The sequence below is a fragment of the Canis lupus genome, chromosome 2 (genome assembly GCF_048164855.1).
Source record: "Canis lupus baileyi chromosome 2, mCanLup2.hap1, whole genome shotgun sequence".
In the NCBI taxonomy this organism is placed as follows: Eukaryota; Metazoa; Chordata; class Mammalia; order Carnivora; family Canidae; genus Canis; species Canis lupus.
This window is the reverse complement of record NC_132839.1, coordinates 50,570,221-50,593,839: the sequence shown is the minus strand read 5'-3', so window position 1 is coordinate 50,593,839 and position 23,619 is coordinate 50,570,221. Positions and strand designations below refer to the sequence as shown.

At 39.8% G+C, this 23,619-nt stretch overlaps 1 protein-coding gene across 17 annotated transcripts in view; it reads right to left on the bottom strand.

Moving 5' to 3' along the window:
• The window catches only part of AKAP13 (A-kinase anchoring protein 13), a 320,680-nt gene that overhangs the window by 188,012 nt on the left and 109,049 nt on the right, over positions 1-23,619 (bottom strand). For all 17 annotated transcript variants that reach the window (XR_012017659.1, XM_072798849.1, XM_072798869.1 and 14 more), the window contains exon 3: positions 12,111-12,258. Coding sequence is in view for 16 of the 17 variants with exons in the window: in XM_072798849.1 (XP_072654950.1) it covers positions 12,111-12,258 (148 nt within the window). In the remaining variant the exon portion in view is untranslated. The remainder of the gene's footprint in view (positions 1-12,110; positions 12,259-23,619) is intronic.

The window sequence follows — 23,619 nt, the reverse complement described above, 5'->3', positions numbered from 1 at the left end:
TGGGCAGACCTCACGAGCTGCAACATACACTCCACCCCAGAGAGCTCCACCAGTAAAATTGACACTGTTTCCATGGCTAAGGTCTTCCTGGAGACCAGACTCTGCTCAATTTCTAGCCTCACAGAACTAAGTATGTATGACATGGAGAATCTAGTCATTGAAACACAGTTTTCCCTCAACTTCCCAACACTGATATCAACCAACTAGAAGTACACTCCTAATATCATCATTCTTCCAAAAAATGTCTTTATGATGAGAAAAACAAAGTAAAATGGAGTCGGGTGTCTCTGCTGTGTGATGCCATCTTGTGCACTGCCTGATTAACGGCAGGCCCCTGCACCCTCCTCCCTCCTGTACGCAGAGACTGCTTGTCCATAGTGAGAGTGAGGCCAAGGAAGTCCTCTATGCTTCCATAGATCTCACTTTCCGTACTACAGCCACAAGCCAGGAGAGGCTTCACACATGTACAGAACAAAGTAAGCTTCCTGCTGCCTTTGAAAGAGAAAACAGTAATTGTTTTTCCCATGCGAACAATGAAAGTAATAAGTAAATTGATTTTCCACAATGATTCTCCAGAGGCCTCTTTAACCCCATTAGCCTTGTGACAGAAGAACCCTCTCACTGTTGCATAACTTTAGGGTGGTTACAAGTGTTTACTGACCCAGCACCTTCTATATACCAAGCACTGGACACGTCACTTTCTCTTTATAACAAATTTTTTTTTATAACAAGTTTTATGAGGTATATACTGCCCTCATGTTACAGATGACAAAACTGAGATTTCAGGAAGTAATATGTCCAGGGCTACACAGATATAACAAAGCAGAATCCATTATTCAAATTCAAGTCTGAGGCCAAAGGACCATGGCCTATTACATCATGATGCAAAGGCTCTGTCCCTGCCTGCAAGGAGCCTAATACATAATTGACAGGCCAGTGTGACTACCGAGCAAGAGTAACAGGTTCATTAACCACTGAGATCAGCCTCCATATAAACATGTAACTCCATCAGGTTTACCTCCCGCCTTCCGAGTTGAATTCTTTCTATAAAGGCTGTAGGGAATGGGAGCCTTCTCTGTCTGGTGCATGTGTGCACCCACATATGTATTTCAATTCAATACGTATGTTGAATTTATATATTTAACATATGAAATGAAATTAGGGGGAAAAATCAATCTTTCTTTGGAGGGCAGCCAGCCTTATTATAGAAAACAATAATGTCAATAGAAACAAGTCAACTGATTCAGGTAGTAGGTTTAGAGATTTTTCTGACAGAAAGTGTTTCCTTTACAACTGTTCTGAAATGGGTCACCTGGGTGGCTCAGTCTGTTAAGCGTCTGCCTTTAGCTCAGGTCATGATCCCAGGGTCGTGGGATGTAGCCCCACATTGGGCTCCCTGCTCAGCATGGAGCCTGCCTCTCCCTCTCCCTCTGCCCCCCCCCCCCACTTGTTCATTCATGCTCTCTCAAGTAAATAAATAAAATAAAATCTTAAGGAAAAAAAAGACCACTTAAAAAAAATTGTTCTGTAACATCCAATAGCTAGATATGCACCAAGCCCAGAGCACTGTGATCACAAGGATGAGAGTCTCAGCCCTCTGTTTCAGCCCTCCAGAGGTTTATAGTCTACAGGGAGGAAATCAAACAAGTTACAGAGAACTGCAAAGGTAGTCAAAATAAGATGTGTTCTAGAAGAAACTCATATAGTGTAACTGGTGGGAGAGAAGGACAACATTTCACAGGTGAGTAAGAGCAGGAAGACTTCACAGAGGAGGTGGCCACTCAGGCACCCTGCTCCCAGCTCTGCAATCCCTGGGGTTCTTCACCGCAACCCTCAGAACTCAGATGCATGGTGCCTATCCTTCCTTACCTAACACACACGTATATAATACTTGTGATGTGCTAGGTCTGTTCTCCATTCCAAATAGTGGTTCGTGTGCTCCTCCTATGCAGTAGATCCTATTGTTATATCCATTTACCAGATGCAGAGCCTAACCAACAAAAATATGAAGAAGTAATTTGCCCACAGTGATCAGCTCCTAGGTGGCAGAATTAGAACTTGAACCTACTTCCTTGCTCTAGAATCTGCTCTTTCTCCCAAGATTTATAGGTACAAGAGACTTGAAGAAGAATTAATAGGTTAATGGAAGAATCACCAGGGAATGAATAAAAACATGGTATTCAAACCCTGGCTGTTAGACTCTTACACCGTTCAACCCCAGGTCTCCTCTGAGCCTCAACTTCTTCATTTATAGCATGAGGGAGCGGTCCTGACAGGCGCCGGCATTTCTCCAGAGGTCAAAGCCTGTGGGTGTTAGCAGGCAGAGGCTGGACCAGGAGAGAAAATTAGCAAGACATTCCAAGAAAGGAGAATAGTTTAAAAAACAAAAAATGGAAGTAGAAGGTAAGTTCAAGGGATGGAAAACTACAGTTTCGGGAGGATATTAACTTGGTTACATCTGGATGATTAGTGACAGCAGAGACCTGGGTTCAAACCTATTTTACTTCTTAGCTATGTGGCCCGAGGTAAGGGACAACACCTCTAACCCTGTTAAATCTCAACAGTCTTCTGGTCCCTTAAGTGAAGAGCCAGAATTAGGAAGAATCTTCTCAAATTCTTTAATACCCTCACCCAAAACAACATCACACCTAGCCTCGATTCATTTCCAATGAAGTAAGACAGAGAGTGACAGTAATGTATTTTAGTCACAAGAATAATTTTAAAGAACAGTGTGGTTCTCATTCTTGAATCTAACCAATAATTACAGCATAGCATTACAAGCCTTAAGCCTGTGCAAAGGTAAGAAATCCAAAAGCTTGAGCCACTAAGGGAGTGACAAAGCCACTAATAGTAAATACCATCCACCACCCTGTAAAAACTTTCTGTATAGACAAGTTCACACCATATTCCAGATCTTCAGCTTCATCACTCACACACACATACTCACACTCATAGAGGGGTGCATGAGTGCAAAAAGCCACAGTAAAGCACCACCACCTTACTTAAACCTGCAAAGTGTAGGAGTAAGTGTCTGCATGGAAATCTATCCAGCTAGGATAGAGTGAAGACGAAGGGGAGAGAAACAGAACGTGGTTCAGGAGCGTGTGTGTGTGTGTGTGTGTGTGTGTACTTGTGCAAGCTACGTGTGTTTATTAGCAGGCTAAGCATGCCTATCTCTTTTTGCTGCTTTAGCAGAAGAAATCTGTTAGAAGGTGGATGGTGCAAGGTGGTAGGTGGAGGGTGAACTGTCCGCTCTGTGTATACATTTTTGTGTAAAATAAAACTATCAGACGAGGCAGAATGTCAGAAAAGGCCATGAAACAGAAACCCAGGAGCAGCTATCCGATTGTGTGTGTGACATTTTTCACTTCAGATATAAATTCACAATCTGAAGGAGAGACTATGAATCATCCTAAGTAAAATGTGCCACAAGTCGGGAATTTGTTAGGTATGATTACAGCCTTCTTTTTCAAAAGAAACACCGAGGAATAAAAGATGAGTGAAGGAGTGAGTGTGTCCTGGACGAGCTTTAAGAACTCCGAGTACACTGAAAGAGCTACTACCGCTCAAAAACAGAGTGCCTCAGCCCGCTGTCTGGAAATCAGTGCATGGGGCTGCCAGTGCTACTCTCTCACACTAGTGCTTTCTATTATGCTCAAGACTATTTTTTAATCCCTATAAACTTTCAGACAAAGCAGTTAGGGAGGACAAAAACCAACATGTTAAAAAACAAAAGTTATGGGATGCCTGGGTAGCTCAGCGGTTGAGCGTCTGCCTTTAGCTCAGGGCATGATCCCAGTTCAGGGATCGGGTCCCACACTGGGCTGCCTGTGGGGAGCCTGCTTCTTCCTCTGCCTGCATCTCTGCCTCTCTGTGTCTCTCATGAATAAATTCTTTTTTAAAAAAAGTTATATAATATGGACCCAGTAAACCCACTGTATACACCCACACACAAAACATCTTATTGCCAAAAATTAGTTCTAGAGACAGTTCTAGATGAGCTCTCCAGGGGCCATTAGCCTTAAAACTGCCTTTGTATACACAAAATGCAAAGTATTAACAATGCCCACACATATACTCAAAATACACGGAAACCACAACGTGTGTGATATCATCACCCCAATTCAACCTCTTCTTATGTAAAAACAGAAGCTGCAATGGAAAGAAGAGTAGCAGGGTTTTCAGCTAGTGCCATGACGCTTCTCCTTCCACTCTATCTCCTGGTAATGAAGGAAAATAAGAATCACGAGTCTTTTTAAAAAGGGAAGTTCAGAAAACTTTACTGAGCTTCTTCTGAAGGCAGCAGCCCCAGAAAATTGAGACGGGGAAGAAGAGAGACAAACTAGTAAATATGGCTGAAGTGTCAATTCCATTTCTGAAACAGCCTTCTGAATCAACCCATGATCAGGTCAAGTTCTTTTACAACAGAAGCATAAAGTAAATTAGGGGGTGGCGGAGACCCACTCCTGGCTAAGTGCGGGGCCTAAAGGATGAGGGCAACTCACTGAGGAGTCAGGAAATAGCAGGTGTGCTCTCCACCCTCCACAGCAGACAGGCTAGGTCACCCTGAACCAGTCACCCTGCCTGGAAGCCCAACACCACCTACCCTAAGACAGGCATCAAAAACTGGTAGCTAGTATTATCTTTTTTTTTTTTTTTAAAGCTATTAAAATATTTCTGTTTAAGGGGTGCCTGGGTAGTCAGTCAGTTGAACATGTGACTCAATTTTGGCTCAGGTCATGATCTCACGGACCATGATCTCGAGCCCCACATCGGGCTCCACGCTGGGCAACGAGCCTGTTTAAGATTCTTTCCCCACCCCCCTCCCTCTCTAAAAATAAAATTAAAAAAAATAATAAACTTAAAATGATCCTGTTTAGGTCACTCAAGGAAAAGAGATTCTCAATACTCTACAAAGAGCTTCTGTGGCAAGACCCAGTTGAGCTTGGAGCTAAAAGTTGCCTTTGGCACTGCAGAACTGAAAAGATAAAGAGAGAAGGGAAGGGAAATGCAGAATAAATAAAAACACAACAAAAAGCACCTAGCTGAGAAGCAACAATGTTAATTAACTGCTAATGCTCCTCTTAAAAGCATCTAATTCCAACCTTTTTTAAGTAGACAAGTCAGGAGGTATTTGTGCTCATTAAGTTGGAGAGCTTTTCTGTACGCTCCTTATCACTGTATAAAGCACCCGTACCCATGGAAACGAAATACTGCTACAGATAAACAACTCTGTTGAAGCATGACCCAAGAATTACTTCATTTCCTATTAAGCTAAAAGTGGCACACATCCCATCCGGGCCTTCTCTTTTGAGGATGAAACAATGGGACTTTGTTTGACCAACTATCCAAAAAGGAACCCTGAAAGTGCTTGCTGGACTAGCCCAACCCAGTCCCACTCAGAGGATGTTCTTTTTTTTTTTTTTTAATTTATTCATTTGAGAGAGAGTGCACACATGTATGTGCATGGTGGGGGAGAGAGAAAGAGAGAAAAAAGAGAGAGAATCTCAAGCTGGGATTCTCCACTGAACACAGAGCCCCACACAGGGCTCCATCCCATGATCCTGAGATCACTACCTGAACTGAAACCAAGAGTCGGATGCTCAATCAACTATGCCACCCAAATGCCCCCACTCAGATCATGTTCTAAGAGAAAGGCTGTGGTAAGAAGTCAGTGGTAGAAAATACAAAAATAATATGTTTTATTACTCCAGTTTGGCATGAAAGAATTTAAGAAGTGGCTCTATGGGGTTAAAGGAAATGTTCAGTCTTGAGGATTATATGCAAAAAAAGCACCTAATGCTAGTTTTTGGTGGTCAAACAGTAGATGCACAAATCTGGTATGTGTAAAACATCTCTTACATGTAAGAATATTTAAGCAGAGTGGGGGAAAAACAATAGGCACAGTAATTTCATCATGTACATTTTCTGAGGAAAAGGGGCTAATTAATACTAAAAACATGACCCACCAGATTTCAGCCTATTACTATAAGGTAGTGTTTCTCAGTGTTTTACTGTCACCCCCCCTCCCAAGGAGCCTCTGTAGACATTTTTCTTTATTCACTACCACCCCATCTAATGAAACTTTAATGCTATAAATATATATTTATTTGTATATGTGTACCTGTGCTTATATAGATTAAGACTTTTTGCCCTTCCCCCCCCCAAACCAAGAGCCAATTTTCACTCCTGTGGCAGGGACATTGCCTTCACTATAACTCATGTGGCTAAGAGTCCAGTGCTATACCCTTAGTTCCAAGTATACAACGTCCACATAAGCACTCCAGCTGGGACAGTAGACAATGGGTATTTTTTCCCTTCAATTGGTCCTCAGTTTGTTTTTCCAGGATAGCAACTACATGTACTGACTAGCATTGGGCCAATAATTTAAGATTTTTAAAATTATAATCACACCTGTCTAGGGATCACCTAGATAGCAGGAGTGTTTTAGAATGGGGAGACTGTAACAAAGTGTCCAGTAGAAAGTAATAGATTCCTTCTCCATGGAGGGAAGGTCTGGTATTCTGTGATTAGGATGGTTTAAAGTCTAAAAATTCTTTCCAAATGTGTAATTCAATCTGGCAACTCTGGACATCAGCTACTAGAGACAGGTCCTGGTTCACAATAAGTGAAAGACACATCATGATCCACCTGTAGGGCTATTTACTGGGCTGGGCTATGATCACTGATTTCTAATAAGTCCAAAAGGAATTCTGATCACAGCAAATGGTTTCTTTTTCTTTTTTTAAATGACAAATCTTATATATATATGTGTATATATATATATATATATATATATATATATATATATATAAATATAATATATAAGTACCTTCCCCTTGATGAATGAGAAAAATACAAGAGCTGAGTCAAATTTTAGGTCAATGAATGTAGTTTTCCTGTCTAACAAGAACCTTTGCTATAAGTTCTAAAAGTAAGTAACACATGCTGAAAGACAACTGTATCTTATGAAAGACCCTGCACCAAAGCCTTTCAGAGAAATGGGATGCAGCATCCACTGAACATCCTGTCTTATTTCCATTCTGAAATCATTGTTTGCTTGGTTTAAATTCATATTTAACGGGCAGCCTGGGTGGCTCACCAGTTTAAGTGCCTGCCTTCTGCCCAGGGCGTGATCCTGGAGTCCCAGGATCGAGTCCCACGTCTGACTCCCTGCATGGAGCCTGCTCCTCCCTCTGCCTGTGTCTCTACCTCTCTCTCTCTCTATCATGAATAAATAAATAAAATATTTTTTTTAAATCACATTTAACTAATAAAAATGAACACAATAAGACAGTACTCTGTATCCCCCCCAAGAATTATCTTCCAATGATACTCAGACTTCTTTAGATTACTTACCAGTCCTACATAAGTCTTTTAAAGAAAAACCTCAGCTTCATCTCTAAAGGAAACTTCCTGTTTAGTTAAAATGGGATTTGGGGTTGGATTTGTTTCATACACATAGAAAAGAATGGAATTATTTTTCTTTATTACAAAGGCAATACCTTTTGTCTTTAGAGATGTATTTCCACTCAGGCTGTATTTCATAGCAAATTATATTCTCAACCATAAAACTCATAGGTGTTTTGAATGTAATATTTTATCTTACTGTTTGTCGGCATCTAGTGTTAATCAGCACACAGATGGCTTTATTTTCAGGAGAGAGGTCATTTTTTTTCAGTCTTCAAAATGCTTTTATTAAAAATTACTATACATGTTTTAAAAAGTAACATATTCACTTGTAAAGCATTTGAACAATACAAAGGCAAATAAAGTAGAAACCAAATTTTCCACTTAACTGCCCCCACCAAGATGCTACTACTTCTGTTGTACTTACTTTCTTAAAAAGGGTTAATCATACCATACATATCTACACCTTCTCAATGGCACACACAGACACACAAAAGATTACTTTAAAAAGTCTTTACAACTTACAATTAAACACACAATTCATTGTAAGCTTCTCATTGGAAAACAAAAGAGGAAAAACAAAAAATAATCTTGGTATCTAAGTTAAGTCTTTTTAAAGGACACAGTTTACAAATGTTTCTCCCTCCACCCTCAATAACAAAAGGTTACAGACTAACATCAAGAAGTAGCTGCCTTTTGAAGGTCAATCAATCATCTGGTTTTAGTAAAAACTAAAATGTTACAAGACACTAACAGTGAAACATGCAGAGAACTCAAAGAAAAATCAGAGCCACCAATCTGGATCAAACATGACATTAAAAGCAAGAAGAAGACACAAAGCTCTTTTTCTTCTCAGAGTCAACCAAAGTGACTAGGACTAGCAGAGCTCATCCCACACGTGAGCAGAAAGGGTGCACAGACATCCCTCCCAGCAGCAGCTGCTGCAAACAGGCTGTGCACATTTATCCGGTGACTGGGATGCACAAAACAAGCACAGACTTTCCATTAAGAATTTTGACTACTCTGACACTGCCCACAGCAGACAGGAAATCTGAGGCCATCAATACAGCTAACTGATACATGGAAATCATCATAGGTAGCTCTGGCAAGAGCATACGGACTCCCGCCCCCAAGCAAGAATTCAATTGAAGAAGCAGAGCAAACTCCTTTTGCATTTTTCAAAAGGGTGTGTGTGTGTGTATGCACACACACACACACACCCATGTGTGCACAACTTTTATAGAAGAGTGGCTTCCAAGAACCAGGGAGAATTCAGATAAAGTAGAAACGCTCTTCCATCAAATGGTAGGGGTTCCTAGAACAGCCTTCTTAGCAAATATGTACCAACAAGACATGCTAAGAAAACCCATGCCCTCAAGAAGCTGACTTTAGTAGAGGCAGATAGGAAAAAAATAAATAGAAGATATAATGTATCAGAAGTTGGTAAGTGCAATGCAAAAAAAAAAAAAAAATTCAGAGAAGGGCAAGAGAGAATACAGAGGGGAGGTCGTTGTGTATTTTTTTAAGGAGGCTCCACACCTAGTGTGGAACCCAACAGGGCTTGAACCCCAAGATCAAGATCTGAGCTGAGATTAAGAGTTGGTTTAACTAAGCCCCCAGACGCCCGTTGGAGGCTGCTGTGTATTTTTATAAGATGGACAAGTATGGCCTCACTGTGGTGATAGCTCAGTAAAGAGCTGAAGGAAGGTAAGGAACAAGTCTAAGATATTCCTAAAAACAGACTTAAGGCAGTTTAATTCTGGACCAAGATATTAACTCCATGATATCAAGGAGAAATTCAAACTAAACACCGTCAATGCCCCCCATCCCTCCACCTCCACAAGTGACTACAGCAGATATAGCAACCTCACAGGACGAGCGAATGGAAAGATCTCACATATACTGACCACAGCAACAGGGTCTACTGAGGAATCCAAATTTTCCACTTAACTGCCCCCACCAAGATGCTACTACTTCTGTTGTACTTACTTTCTTAAAAAGGGTTAATCATACCATACTTATGCTTATTAAATAGGTCACACAGCTTCTAAATTCACCAGCAAGACCTCACTGCTACCATGCATCTGTATCAAAGGTTCACATATTAGAGTATGGCTCTACATTCCGTTTGGCCTGCTTGTATGAGAGGGTCTTGCAGGGACTCTAAACCCGTCGCCTCTGCTGTGATGGGGCACCTCCTACCATCAACCTGAATGACCTTAAGTGAGGAGCAGACCCTGCAGGCCAACTGGGGTGAGAGGGGGATGACAGCTTATTGGGCCAAGTAAGCATGACAGGGAACACAGGAGGTTCCCGAGATCATAATTTTAAGGGAGAATAGCTGAATAGTAGAAAAAGGAGAAGGCAGGCACTAGGACTTCAGGCCACACACAAATAAATCAGGGATGATTTCTGAGGATTTGGACCAAATTAGTACAATATCCACTCTAGTTTGCTGGGGCCAGGCAGGGTAAGGGTCCTGAGTCAGCAGTTTGTGAGTACAAAAGGACACACAGGGATGGGTGCGGCTGGGAAAGCGGGGTGCGGAGATATATAAAGAGGTTTAAAACCAAATGTAAGAGAAGAAATGGGAACTAGAGTTCAGAAGGACATGCTGGAGATCAGAAAGGGTCTGGAACATACAGAACCCCAGGCTGTCATCCAAGTGCAGTGGGCTTGAGAAGCTAAAGAAAGTGACCGCCTGCCACCCACCCTAGTGTCTGTACCAGGGAAGGTGTAAGAGCTGCCAGGGGAGCTGCCAGGCATAGCCCTGTTCAAGGGGCTAGACTTCCTGGTACTTGTGACTGAGGACAGCAAGTAGGCCACAGGACTACATCCTTGTCCTATCTGTCCTCTACAGCTACTTATATGCTTTCTTACATGTGAGCACACACGATCATAAACACATGTACCACCCCTAAGTTTAACTCCTAACCTCTAAATCAGGAAGGAATAAGTTTATAAAAATTACCACCATTCCTTTCCTAGCAAGAGTCCAGTCAGGCACTAACTGATTCTACTCACTGAGAAGCTGTTTCTCACCATCACCCACACATGATAGAGGTTAAGCAATGGTGATAATGGATGGCACCTGCTCCAGAGCAGACTTCATGTTCCAGATAAGCCTTTTTGACATGATACCCAACACAGGGAAACAAGATGATCAGAGCTTTAAGTTACAAAGGAGGATATTTAATACACTTTAGAAAAGAAATCAGTATCTATCCTGAACTCCAAGTTAATTTCCAATCACCGAAAGTGTGTGTGTGTGTCTGTGTGTGTAGGGGAGATATTCATAGGAATTGTCAAGAATCTTTAAATTCTACAGTTTTTGAAGTCATTTTTACCAAGCACGAGGATAAATACAACTTTCAAGTGTCATAAATCCCAGTCCTTGACTGTAATATAATTTCCAGAAGCTAGTGGGTATCAGACATGAGTTCATTTATATTAAATGGTGCAGTAATGGAAGACTGGCAATTTGATCCAATACGAGTAAGACTAGATATTAAAAGTGCTTCATAAAAAAATAAAAAATAATAAAAAATAAATTAAATTAAAATTAAATAAATAAAAGTGCTTCATAAACTAATAATTTTTTACACCATCTATTTCAACACAGGGGAATCAATGTTCTATAAAAACACTGTAAGAGGATCCCTGGGTGGCTCAGCAGTTTAGCGCCTGTCTTCGGCCCAGAGCGTGATCCTGGAGTCCCAGGATAGAGTCCCACATCCGGCTCCTTGCATGGAGCCTGCTTCTCACTCTGCCTGTGTCTGTCTCTTGTGTCTCTCATGAATAAATAAATAAAATCTTAAAAAAAAAAAAAAAAAAAAAACACCGGTAAAAAGAAATAGATCAGTAGGAGCTAAGGCCACTTTATTCCCTTAAACAGTTAACTGTCAATATTTCTTAGGGGCTCCCTCTAAGTGTGCCCTATTTTGTATTCTGATGAAAACAGTCAACTGTTAACTTTGAAGCCAGATCAATTAAGGAAAGCAGCTCATCTCCAAATACAAATCAATACACATTCAGATGCCGGGACAGACAGGTTAAGAGACAGCCATTATTTTAGGAGCCATTTCTGGTGGATATAGCAATGCTTTCATGACATTATAAAGCATTTTTAATAACTACATATCTTCCCCCCTTTTAATTCTGCTAAACTTATTGCAACAGTGATTAAGCACTCGTTCTACCATGAACTATAATTTGTTAATTTGGGGAAACTTTGGCTTTTATGAAACATTTTCAGGTGTTTCCCTTGCAGATACTGAGCAATGTGTTACTGTGTTTTACCTTTGCTTTTGCCACTGAGATATTCAGAACCAAATCTGTAGTCACAGCATGGGAACATTAGAATTTGCATTTTCCACATGTTTTAGTTTTCCCCAAATCTCAACATTCTAATAAATTAATATTTTTGCTGATCCTGAGTTTTATCTTTCAAACTTATGACACCATTTTACTTTGTTAATTTCTAGTGAGGCTCAGATTTTTGTGGAACAAGTAATATATAAACAAAATGTTTTATTTTAATGCATATTTAAAATAAAGATTTGTCAAGGGTTCTTAAAATAAAGATCAGACAAGAGTTCTATTGCCCTGATTCATTCTTTCCCTCGCTCCACATTAATGAACATAAAATAAACGTATTCGAGAACCAGTCAAGGCCAATTAAGATTCCACCCAATACTTACCAGGAGCAATGGTCTCCAGCGTATCGCCACTGACCTTCCGAGTACTTGTGCAATGATAAAGGGTGGAACCCGAAAATACCAAGTAAAAAACTACATCATCCTCAACTTTGTCCTCTTCAGCCAGCAACACGGTAACAACACAATCGCCCTAGGAAAGGAAAGACAGAGTCAGGTTCCTCTTCAGAGTCTATCTTCATAAAACATCAAATTTAAGGGAAAATCAAATGTATTGTCTAATCTGTGTCCCACTCTAGTAGGTTATACAAATATTAACACTGACCACTTATGTGCCCGGAAGTACCAAAGGTATTCAGAATACAAAATGACCTGAAAATTAGATCTCTACCCTCCTTAAAGCCTAGGTTTTAGTGGAGGTGGTTAGACAGATAAGTAAACTAACAAGGTAATAACAGCTTTGGATATTTACTTGATGAATGGCTAAAAAAAGAAATCCAAAAATAAGGCCAAGAAGATGGAGGAGGCATATTAAATAACTACATTCTTATACCCAAAATGCCCCCTGACCCATATTCCAGTGGCAGTAAGAACTCTGAATCTCAGAAAATCACTGCCAAACCCACTCATTCTCCAACAAGAAGAGTCTCCAATGAGCTGGCCTGGAAGTGGAAGAGTGCAAAGAGCATACGCTTGGGGTCCAGTCAAATCTGGGTTTAAGTTCCACATATAAAGACTACTTAAATTCTCTAAATCCCATATTCCCTGGCTATGTAAAGAGACAATAACTTCTCTTCTTATAGCTAATATATGAAAACTCTTAGAACACATTCAGCTCTCAGTCTATGATCATATTCTTTATCTAGAAGGATGGGACACTTTTCCAATTATGTGTTTCCTGACCATCTGGAATCCCTACTATTCTTTACCCACCATTCCCTCAAATCCTTGGAATCAGACAAAAATCTTGTGTCAAAACTTTTGTCCACGACTTTGCAACTATTGATATCTTTGTCATTTATTTGCAAATACTCTTTCTAGATTTAATTGAGATTAGTGTCTAAATAAATATATTCTATAAAATATAGTCCTACTATTCTCCCAATCATAAATATTATACAATTCATGTTGTCAACATAAAAGATTTTAAAGCACTGAGGTTTAGTATTATCTAAATCTTAATAATGTACTATGAAAAATAAGGAAAAAAGAATAATGCACTTTTGAAAAATCAATTTAGAGAAAACCAGGTTACTTTAGCATTAAATAGGGGCAAGAATGGTCCTACCTTACACGTTTTTTGTTTTGTTTTGTTTTGTTTTTCCATTTTAGCTACAATGAAGACTATTAGAGAACTATGCCACCCTGTGGCCACAATTTACTAAACCCAGCAGCACAACAGAGCAGCAGGTAGTGTTTTATTTAACACTGAAAACCAAAAATTTTAACGTCGAGCTTAGGATCAAGTCTGTTAGCAGAAATGCTCCAAAAGGTTGATTCTGGAAACAGAATTCAAAGTACTTCCCAAAGTCCCAAATGTCCCCACCTCTTCATTTATCCCCAGTGTATTGTGCAGTGCCCTGAACACGGGTAGGGGCTCCAATCTGCTCAATACAACATGTAAGAAGTCAGAATGAGCTACAAATAAGCTGTGACTTCCTATTAATGCTGAACTGGAAAGTTCCAAAGCACCCTACCACAAGGAATGGCAGAGTTAGTAAAACAGAATTCATTGGCTGCAGTCACTACTTAGAATTATAGTTAAGACTCATGTGTAAGTCCCTTTCTTGGAAAAATTTTTGAAAAGCTTAGGTTGGCAAAATATCTAATACCCTTTTGCATGATAAACCACAATCAGCTGAAATGTCTGCAGCACATGAGAAGAATAAACTTCTCAAGTATTGAAATACCATTATAACCTGGAAAAAAAAATTGTGAAAGAAAGCTCTAAAATTTCATCCTTTAGAGCACAGGTTGGCAAGCTATGATCCATGACCACAACTCAGCTCTCTGCTTGTTTTTTGGTTTTGTTGTTGTCGTTGTTTGGTGAAAGGTTTTATTATTTTAGAGAGAGTACAAGCAGGGGGAGCAGCAGAGGAAGGGAGAAGCAGGCTCCCCAATGAACTAGGAGCCCAATGCAGAACTCATCCCAGGGCATCTTGACCTGAGCCATAGACAGACACTTAACAGACTGAGCCCCCAGGTGCTCCTCCCTTTGTTTTCAGATGGCTCAAAGGCTGAGAAAGGTTTTCACACTTTTAAGCGATGGGGGGGAAAACAAAAACAAAAGAAAAATACCTTTTACCATGTGAAAATTATATGACATTTGAATTTCAGTGTCCAGACATTAAGTCTTCTTGGAACCCAGCCACGCTCACTTATTTCCATGCGGTCTGTGGCTACTTCCACACTACAGTGAGCCACAGCAGAGTGGATGGAGCGGTTCCCATGGAGACTATGTCGCCTGCCAGCCTAAAGTACTTACAGTGTGGACTTCTACAGGGGGGAGAAAGTGTGTGTGGTTGTTTTTTGTTTTGTTTTGTTTTGTTTTTTTCACTTAGATACCTAACCTGGAATTCTAAGGATATATCTTCTTTTTTAAGATCAAGGATTTCCTTTCTATGTGAGACACAACATCTTGCTAGAAGACTCTGTGCTCAAGATACTAAGTGATATCTGGGATGTCCTTTTAACTGGGGGCAGAAGAGAGGGTAAATCCTTTTAACAAAGCTTTCACATCAACTTCTTTCTTCATTCCCAAAAGTAAATAAGCTTTAAACTGCTCTCATAAGCTTCAATAGTTTAATGTTACATCAAACTACCCAAAATATTAAATAGAAGGGAACACAGGATGCCTCGTTCACCTCAAAGCTACTTGAAATTCAGATTCCACAGGCACCTGGCACAAAAGGACCTGTTTTCCCTGGAGGAGTACCCTCAGCACTGTGGTCAGGTCCCAGGGAACAAACAACCCCAACAACTGATGCTCTCACTTGGCAGGTTAGCGACACAACTCCTACTCCCTGCAGCAGCCCTGCACACCTAGAGGCACTGCAGGTGGACTCACAACATTATGCTAGTACAGTGGTGACTGAAAAATCAGGATGAAAAACACATTTAAGTAAGAATTTTTGTGGAGGTGCTTGCTTTCACCACACCTCCCCTGAGGAATATTCTGGTACATGATTTCATGGCTCATGGAAAGACATGCCCTATGGAATGAATACACAGGTCAATCTGGCTGTCCTGTTAGTAGGTCTGTCATACATCTAATGACAAGAGATGAACTTACTAATAACCAGGGCAATTTCCCAGATGTTCTTGACTAAAGCCCCAGGAAGAGAGGCATCTAGATCTCCACTCCTCCAGAAACTGAAGAAACAGAGTGCTCTCCTTACAAAGATACCTTCCTTGCTTCTTCATTAATGGGAAATGTATCCTTGAACCTCACAGTTTTGTCAGGGTCTTGATTATTTTTCCAACAGATGACAAAAGACTAATAGAAAAAGACAATCTATAATAGGCCCCATTTTGTAGGTATAAGTGATCCCCCAAAATATGAATGCACTGTAGTCCTAAATGCCACCTATCACTCAATTATTTGCCAAAAAAATTTTTAAATGGCAGCTGTGACCTCAATTCTCCCCATCTTTAACTTATGTATATAGTAGATATATATTAATGGTTCTATAATCACCTATATATTTTTATTAATAACTAAAAATAAAATTTTCTTCCTACTCAGATTTCTAATCTGGAATTCAAAGAACAGATCTTCCTCTTGTAGATCAAGGATTTTCTCTCCACAAGAGACCCAACATCTTGCTGACAGACTCTCCATGCTCCAAGATATTAGTTATGCCTGGGGCCCTCCTTTAACCAGGGACAGTATCTTGTTTACGGAAAAATGGAACAGGCAAAGGAAAAGCATCAGAGCAGTGGCAGAAAGGAACTACAGTGTGGGAATGGACAAGGCCTTGCAAACAGGGGAGATGTTAGCTGGAGATGAGGGGAATGAGATAGTTAGGAAGTTTTGTGGGAGGAATGGTCAAAGAAGGGCCAGCACTGATGTCTCAGCTGCCAAGACAGTGTCAGCCATAAGGTTTCTAGCGGTGGGTCCAATCAGCAGCAGATAACTGCAGTTGTATGCTGGAACTGGCTTGGACAGGCTCATGAGAGCCAACTGCTATGTTTTTAGGAATTCTGCAAGCTACTTGTTAAACAAGCCATTATTAAACAAGCTCAGAATTAAGTAAATTATATTAAAAATATGTAATAAATACTCAAGGTTCATACCTTTTTAATTATTTTACCACGGCTTCCTGTTACCTATAATCTTGAGGTTTACATCTATTTTATCTCTATGACAGAAATTCTATCATGATGGTGTGCTACTACGCATTTTCCCCAGCACACACCCCTTGCCAACCTTGCATTCAGTGATGTGGCACTGACAGCTTGAAATCAACAATAACAGGAATATTTATACCACTGAAACTGCCAAATGCTACAACAAATCAGGGCTTTTCTTTTTCCTTTTTAACCATCACATCAAGAATAGATTAGCAGAAGGGGACAGAGGAAAAGTGAGACACATTCTATAGGGAAGGCAAGGACATGACATGGCAGGCCCAATCTAGGTAAATGACTGCTTATGAGAACAAGAGTGGAGACTGGCCATCAGAGAAAACCCAAGGCAAGTACAAAGTATCCCAGGTCCATGGATAACAATGCTGCAAGAATTCTGCTCACGGAAGATCAATATTATTACCACCTTAAGTCAATTTGTTTTCTAACTTTCAAATCTGGCTTTTAACATACAGCAGTAGGTAAGAGGATGGTCTCTGAATCACAGCCATGGCACCTCACTTTCTGTTTAACCTCTTGGGGTATGTTAAATTCTCCGCCTTAAGAGAGGACAATCATACTTACCTCATACAGTTTTAAGAATTAAATAACTGATAAAAGTGAAGCACCTAGCGTGCCTGGGTGGCTCAGTTGGTAAGCATTTGACTCTCGATTTCAGCTCAGGTCATAATCAGGGTCATGAGAACGAGCCCTGTGTTGGGCTCTGTGCTCATCGTGGAATATGCTTGAGATTCTCTCTCCTTCTCCCTCTGCCCCTCCCTAGTACACATGCTTTCTCTCCCTCTCAAATAAATACATACATACTTTTTTAAAAAAGTGAAGCACCTACAGCAGTGCTTAACACATAACACATGTTCAACAAATAATTTTAAGTATAATGTATATGTATAATAGTTGACATACAAAATGGTGACTACAGTTAATATACAGTATCCTATATTTCAAAGTTGCAAAGAGAGTAAATCTTAAAAGTTTTCATTACCAGAAAAAAAATTTGTAACTATATGTGCTAAACTTATTGTGGTAATCATTTTATAATATATACATGTCAATTCATTATGTTGCACCACTAAAACTAATACAATGCTATAAGTCATTTGTATCTCAATAAAGAAATACTAGCCATTATTATTTATCAGAATGTAAGCCCCATCTTTTATTCATTGTGAATAAATGAATAAAGTAAAGAATAAAAAGTAATAGGTGCTCAAAACACAACTGAAAAGAAAGAAAACACCAAAACCTTACTAGCAGGTATGTACTCCCAGATGGTGGCTGAGGCCAATTTTAATGTACTTCATGGTTTTCTTGTTTTCCTATACTTTTTTTAAGATTTATTTTTGAGAGTGTGTGTGCACATGTGAGTGGAGGGGAGAGGGAGAGGGGGAGAGAGAGAGAGAGAGACCATTTCCAGCAGATTCCCAGCAGAGCGGGGAGCCCAACATGGGGCTCAATCCCACAACCTCAAGATAATGCATGACTTGAGTTAAAATGAAGAGTTGGACACAACCGAATGAGCCATTCAGGCACCCCTCTAATATTTTCAAATACAGATGGATTATTTTTAAAAGAAAAAAATTCCCCATTTTTAAAATAATCTACTTACTAGCAAATTAAAGGGAAAGCTCGTAACCTGGTAGATACCACCTGAATCAAGTGATCAAAAAAGAAAACATTAATAATAATGAAACAAACCAGTACCACTCCTGATGCCACCCACTGAGGACACAACAACACAGCATCCCCCCAAAAAACGCATAACCTCAATCTAGTCATGACTAGACATCACACAAACCCAAGTTGAGAGGCCTTCTATAAAAAAAAACTGGCCAGTATTACCCAAAATGTCACTAATAAAACACAAAGATGGAGGTACTGCTCTGGATTAAAGAAACTGGCCCACTAATGTAACTCATGATTCTGGGCTGGAAGCCAAATGGTAAAAGCAAATTGCTATATTAAGGATATTACTGGGACAACTGGCAACATCTGAGAGAGACTTACAGGTTTAATATTGCACCAATGTTAAAATTCCTGGTTTGGTCATTGTACCCTGTTTATATAAGAGTATATATATCCTTGTTCTTAGGAAATACACAATGAAGTACTGGGGTAAAGGAGCATGATGTCTGCAACTTACTCTCAAAAAACGAAGAGATAATGATCAAGCAAATATGGCAGCATGTTACAGTGAATCTGGGTTTAATGTAAATGTGATTTCTTTGTACTATCTTTGCGATTTTCCTATAAATTTGAAATTCTTTCACAATAAAAAACTTCCAAGAAATAATTTCTCAAATAAATGATTTATGTAACCAAATACTCAAAGTTAAAAGGTGCAAAATTAAATTACATTTCTGAGGCTGTTTTTTGTATCCTGAAGACATATATTTAGTAAAGATATTCTTACAGGGTTCCAGAATTATGAATCATAACAATAACTGCCTTTCATTTAAGAATCTTAAAGGAGTTTACAGGACTTCCAAATCAATTGCCCAGTTTGCCAAAATAGCAAGATTTATACTCAATGTTCATATGGGGAAAGTGAAAGGAGATAACACAAAGTAAATATTGAACATTAAAATATTATCTTTACATGAGGTGGCAATGATTATAGTACCAAAAGAGTTACTCCAAAGTGAGTCCTTGTACAATTCAGTTATTTGCATTCATGCAATTAGTTTCATTTTCTCCTTTAAATATAATATAGGCAACTGATAAACCACTTTGCCCAATCATTTCCTAAAGGAACCAAAGATTGAGAGTCTTGGTTTCATAGTCTGAAACTAAGTTTCTCTCTCTCTTGGAAAATCAAGGCAGCTAGTTTTCAATTTCATTAAAAGTTCACACAACAGAGGGCCACCTGGTAACAATGAGCATACGTCCTGCTTAGCTCTTGGTCACTATACATCCTTATCCATTAAAAGGAACCAAGATTGCTCCAAGAAATAGCTGTTACCAGGCATAGGGTCAGGATATGTACAAGAGGAGCCTGGAACATCTTGTTTGACAGAAAATAGGGAAGTGCTCAAAAAAGAAGAAAAGAAAAAATTTTGGGGACATGTTGCACATTGAAGTGGCTTCCTCTGTTCAAATATGGACAATCTGAAAACCAAAACAATAAAAAAACAGTAGCAAACTATAAGTAATTTAAAAATAATAAGTCCTCAGTCTATACTAGCACCAGATAAATGAATTAAACAGGGAAGGGAGATTCCCTGCAGATGACAGAATGATGAAGGCTGACCAGCAGAGAGTGTTAGAGTAGAAAAATAATCACTTTGCAACCAAACTGGTAAAAATTCACTCTAGCAAAAATTATCAATTATCAATCTAGGGAGAAATTCTGAGGAGGAAGGAGATGTTTACATTGTCTTCAAGCGTCTCCCCACAGACTACTTATTAGTTGCAAAGAAGAAAAACTATAGTATTTATTCAGTGAAGAAATCTACCAATACTTTGACAGGGTAATCAAAATAACCCAATCAGGACAGAGGAACACTGTGTACCTCCAGATGAGATACTCCAAATGAGGACACAACATGATCTATGTACCACTCTGGCCAAGAATGCATCTAGTCACAAAGAAACATCAGAAAAATAAAAAATATTCTTTTGAAGAAAGGAAGGGATTACTGTATTCTTCAAAATTGTCAACGCCAGAGAAGATAAAGGCCGCAGACATGTTCTGTGAAGAAGGCTAAGACACAGCAACTAAAAGCAGTATCTAACCCTACTGCGTGATAAGCTGACCCTTCAACAACATATAGCTGACCCCTCACCAATTCTCACCCACCACTGTGGGCCCAGTCAAAAAACCAAATACAACTTCTGACTCCCCAAAAACCTAACTACTAATAGTGAGAACCCCCAGAAATCATTTATCACTGCCATATGCAATTTATTGGAGAGCCCGACTGCTCCTTCGATGATGCACCTGGGGCGCCTCTGGCAGAGTTTTAAGTGGCTACTGGCAACACATGAGCTCAAGACAAGAGCACCAGGAGGTGCCTCATGATTCAATACTCATCTTCATGTTCATTTACATTTCTCTTAACTACAAGTGGTGCCATGCACAGTCTGAATGTTTGTGTGCCTACATTTGGATAAATGGTTAACTCTTTCTAATAGATTTGTGAATGTTATGGTAGTAAATGATAAACTAGGATCTAGAAATATTTTATGCATTCATGACATACCCAACTTCTTAATTTTTCAATATTTCTGGGCTACATGGTTCATCTGTGAGTATTTTCAAATTGTAGCAAATCTCCAAAAATTTTTCCAATATATTTTATGAAAATAAATCCATGTGTATCGGTCCATGCAGTTCAAAGGTCAACTATACATACTTCCCATCACTGTATGAAGCTTGTGGATAGCGAGAACGGTGTCCTTGTATCCACTTCACACAGTGGCTACCTAGCACAAGAAGTTTCTAAAGACCTATATCAATGAATAGAGGTGGCAGAGATCAGCTCATGGAGAATATTAACAGCAAGCCAAATGATTCATACTTGGACCTGTGTGGGCAAGGAGAAAAAAGGAGAGCCTTGTGTTCTCTGTATTGAAAGAAAATTATGGGGAGAGGGGTGGAGGGTGACATATTAACAGCAGCAAACATTCTAGAAAGGTTTTTATGCTACAGCAGTGCCCTAAAGAAGGAAAAAGAGAATAGAGGTGAGGAAACCACGTGGGGGAAACATTACAAAAACAGGACTTAAGGAAGCAAAAAGAGCTTAAACTGCTATGGTAGTAAGACAATCTGAAAAGAAATACATGTGAGAAAGGCATTCTGTTGAAAATAAGTTGATGAAATACAGTAGCTGACTAGCTGGGGGCTGGACAAAAATAGACATGACAAGGGGTATCTCATGAGGAAAAAATAGAGGGAAGAGGCTAGGGGAGTGATTTGTGAAAAAGAGGCCAATTAGCTTTAAATGTCAAGTCTCACATATCAGCAGGTGACACACACCCAACAGGTGGCAAGAAGGTTAGGCTGTCAGAAGAGGTCTGGGCTGGTGAGGCGGACCTGTGAGCCAGCCGTGGGTGCGAACAAGCTCTCCGTGTTGCCGAGAACCAAGGTCTAGACCCCAGTGTCCTGCTCGGGAGGGCAGGAGCAGAAACTGGTCCTAAGAAATGGACCAAATAAAACAGGCCAAGCAGAGAAGAGGAGAAATCAGAAATTAGAGGGCAGATCAGTGGTGCCCAAAGAGACAAGGACTGGACCTGCAGCAAGAAAAAGACTGAATCCTAAGCAATCCTCAGGGTGGGCAACAGAGGACAGACTTGAAGACGGAAGAGCAACAAACTTGAGAACTGCTTGCAGTTTGCATGAGGCCCAGCAGTAGATGGGCCTCTGTGCAACACACTCATCTCTCTTTACCTGTGCCTCAAAACCCAGAAACAGGACCTTGTGAACCCAAGAGAAACCCAAATTCATGTGCCACCAAGAAAGATGACAAGACCATACTGTTCTTTCTTAATGGCAGCTACAACTGAGCCGTCTGCAGTTTTTCACTGTATTTTCTCACATCTTCCAAGGAGCTCAATTGCTAAACTAAAATAAATATCACTTCCTAGATTCCTGATAGTTCATTTACACCAACTAAAATATTTCAGATTTCTCTCTTTACCCCATCTTGTTGTTAATAATACCCTCAGTAACTAGGAAAGCCTTTCAGGATGATATAATCTAAGCAAAACACAACTGTTAATCTACACCAATTTCATAGAAAGCAAGGTTGAATGAATGATAGTTAACAGACTTTCAAATAACATTGCTATCAAATATACAAAGGACTATTAGCCATTACTGTTGGGATTATTTTTGAAATATAAATATTTGAAAATATGCACATTAAACATTAATGTTGATATGTAAATTAACCCTAAAATGTTTGTAAATATTTTATTACTTTAAAAATTCCCTATGGGGCACCTGGGTGGCTCAGTCAGTTAAGCACCTGCCTTCTGCTCAGGTCAGGATCCCAAAGTCCTGGGATGGAGTCCCGCATCTGGTTCCCTGCTAAGCTGGGGGTCTGCTTCTCCCTCTGTCCCTCCCCCTGGCTCGTGCTAATAAATAAAATCTTTATACAAAAGAAAAAAAAAAAGAAAAATTCCCTTTAGGAGCAGCTGGGTGGCTCAGTCAGTAAAGCATCAGACTCTGTTCTCAGACCAGGTCTTGATCTCAGGGTTGTGAGCTCAAGCCCCACGTTGGGCTCCATACTAAGCATGGAGGCCTACTTTATTAAAAAAAAAAAAAAAAAAAATCCCTTTAGCATACATTATGTATATATATTTTTCACTGTTTTTCACCTCTAGTATAAAATTTCTATTCCAGTTCATCAAGTAGATAAGTGAATTAGTAGAAACATAATTAATCTGAATTTGTTCGTTACCTTCCTTTCTGTTCTGTTCTCATAACCACAGCCCAAAGTCATTCATCCATTCATGCTAAACAAGCACCCAGGGCCTTCTGCTTAATATTTTGTCTCTGCTATCAACCATGTACCAGAATTATAAATACTTCCTGGTGCCTGCCTTCCAGGAGCCTAGACAGAATGCCGCATCATAAGTGATGTAATTGGCATCTCTAGGGGCAGAGGAGATGGATGCCCAAACTCTGCCTTGAGGAGAACAATCAGGAAAGCTTCTGTGGAGAAATGGCTATGCCCAATGCTGCTCAAGGTTCAACACAGATCCTCTTTGGCAGAAACATACATTCTGAAAGCTAAGTCATTTATAAGTGAAGCAAGAGAAGAAACTGGGACACTCAACATCCCTTCAAAGGGCCTGATATACAGTAAGTGCTTAGGCAATGTTTGTTGGGTTGAACCAAAAACATTTCATCCTTCTAAAAAAAAACAAACTTAAAGTGTTACACATAAGCAAAAATACTTAAGCTTGTTTTGCTTATCCCTTCCTTCAGTTAGTTAAACACTGGTTGGGCGCTTGGGTGAGGTACTACAGCAGATACCAAAAATACTAAGACATGACAAGCTCTCTTGGGGTTCCAAGTCTTTTTAAGGGAGAAAGAAACAGAAAATGCAATGATTATAGCTGTAGAAAAAGCAGTGCAGGAAAATCAAGGATCAGGTACTGCAGGTGCTTGCTGAGCAAAAGTCTGGGGAAGGTGGTTTCCCATAGGGCCATCTCAAATATGGGCCACTGGAAGGAGCTACAG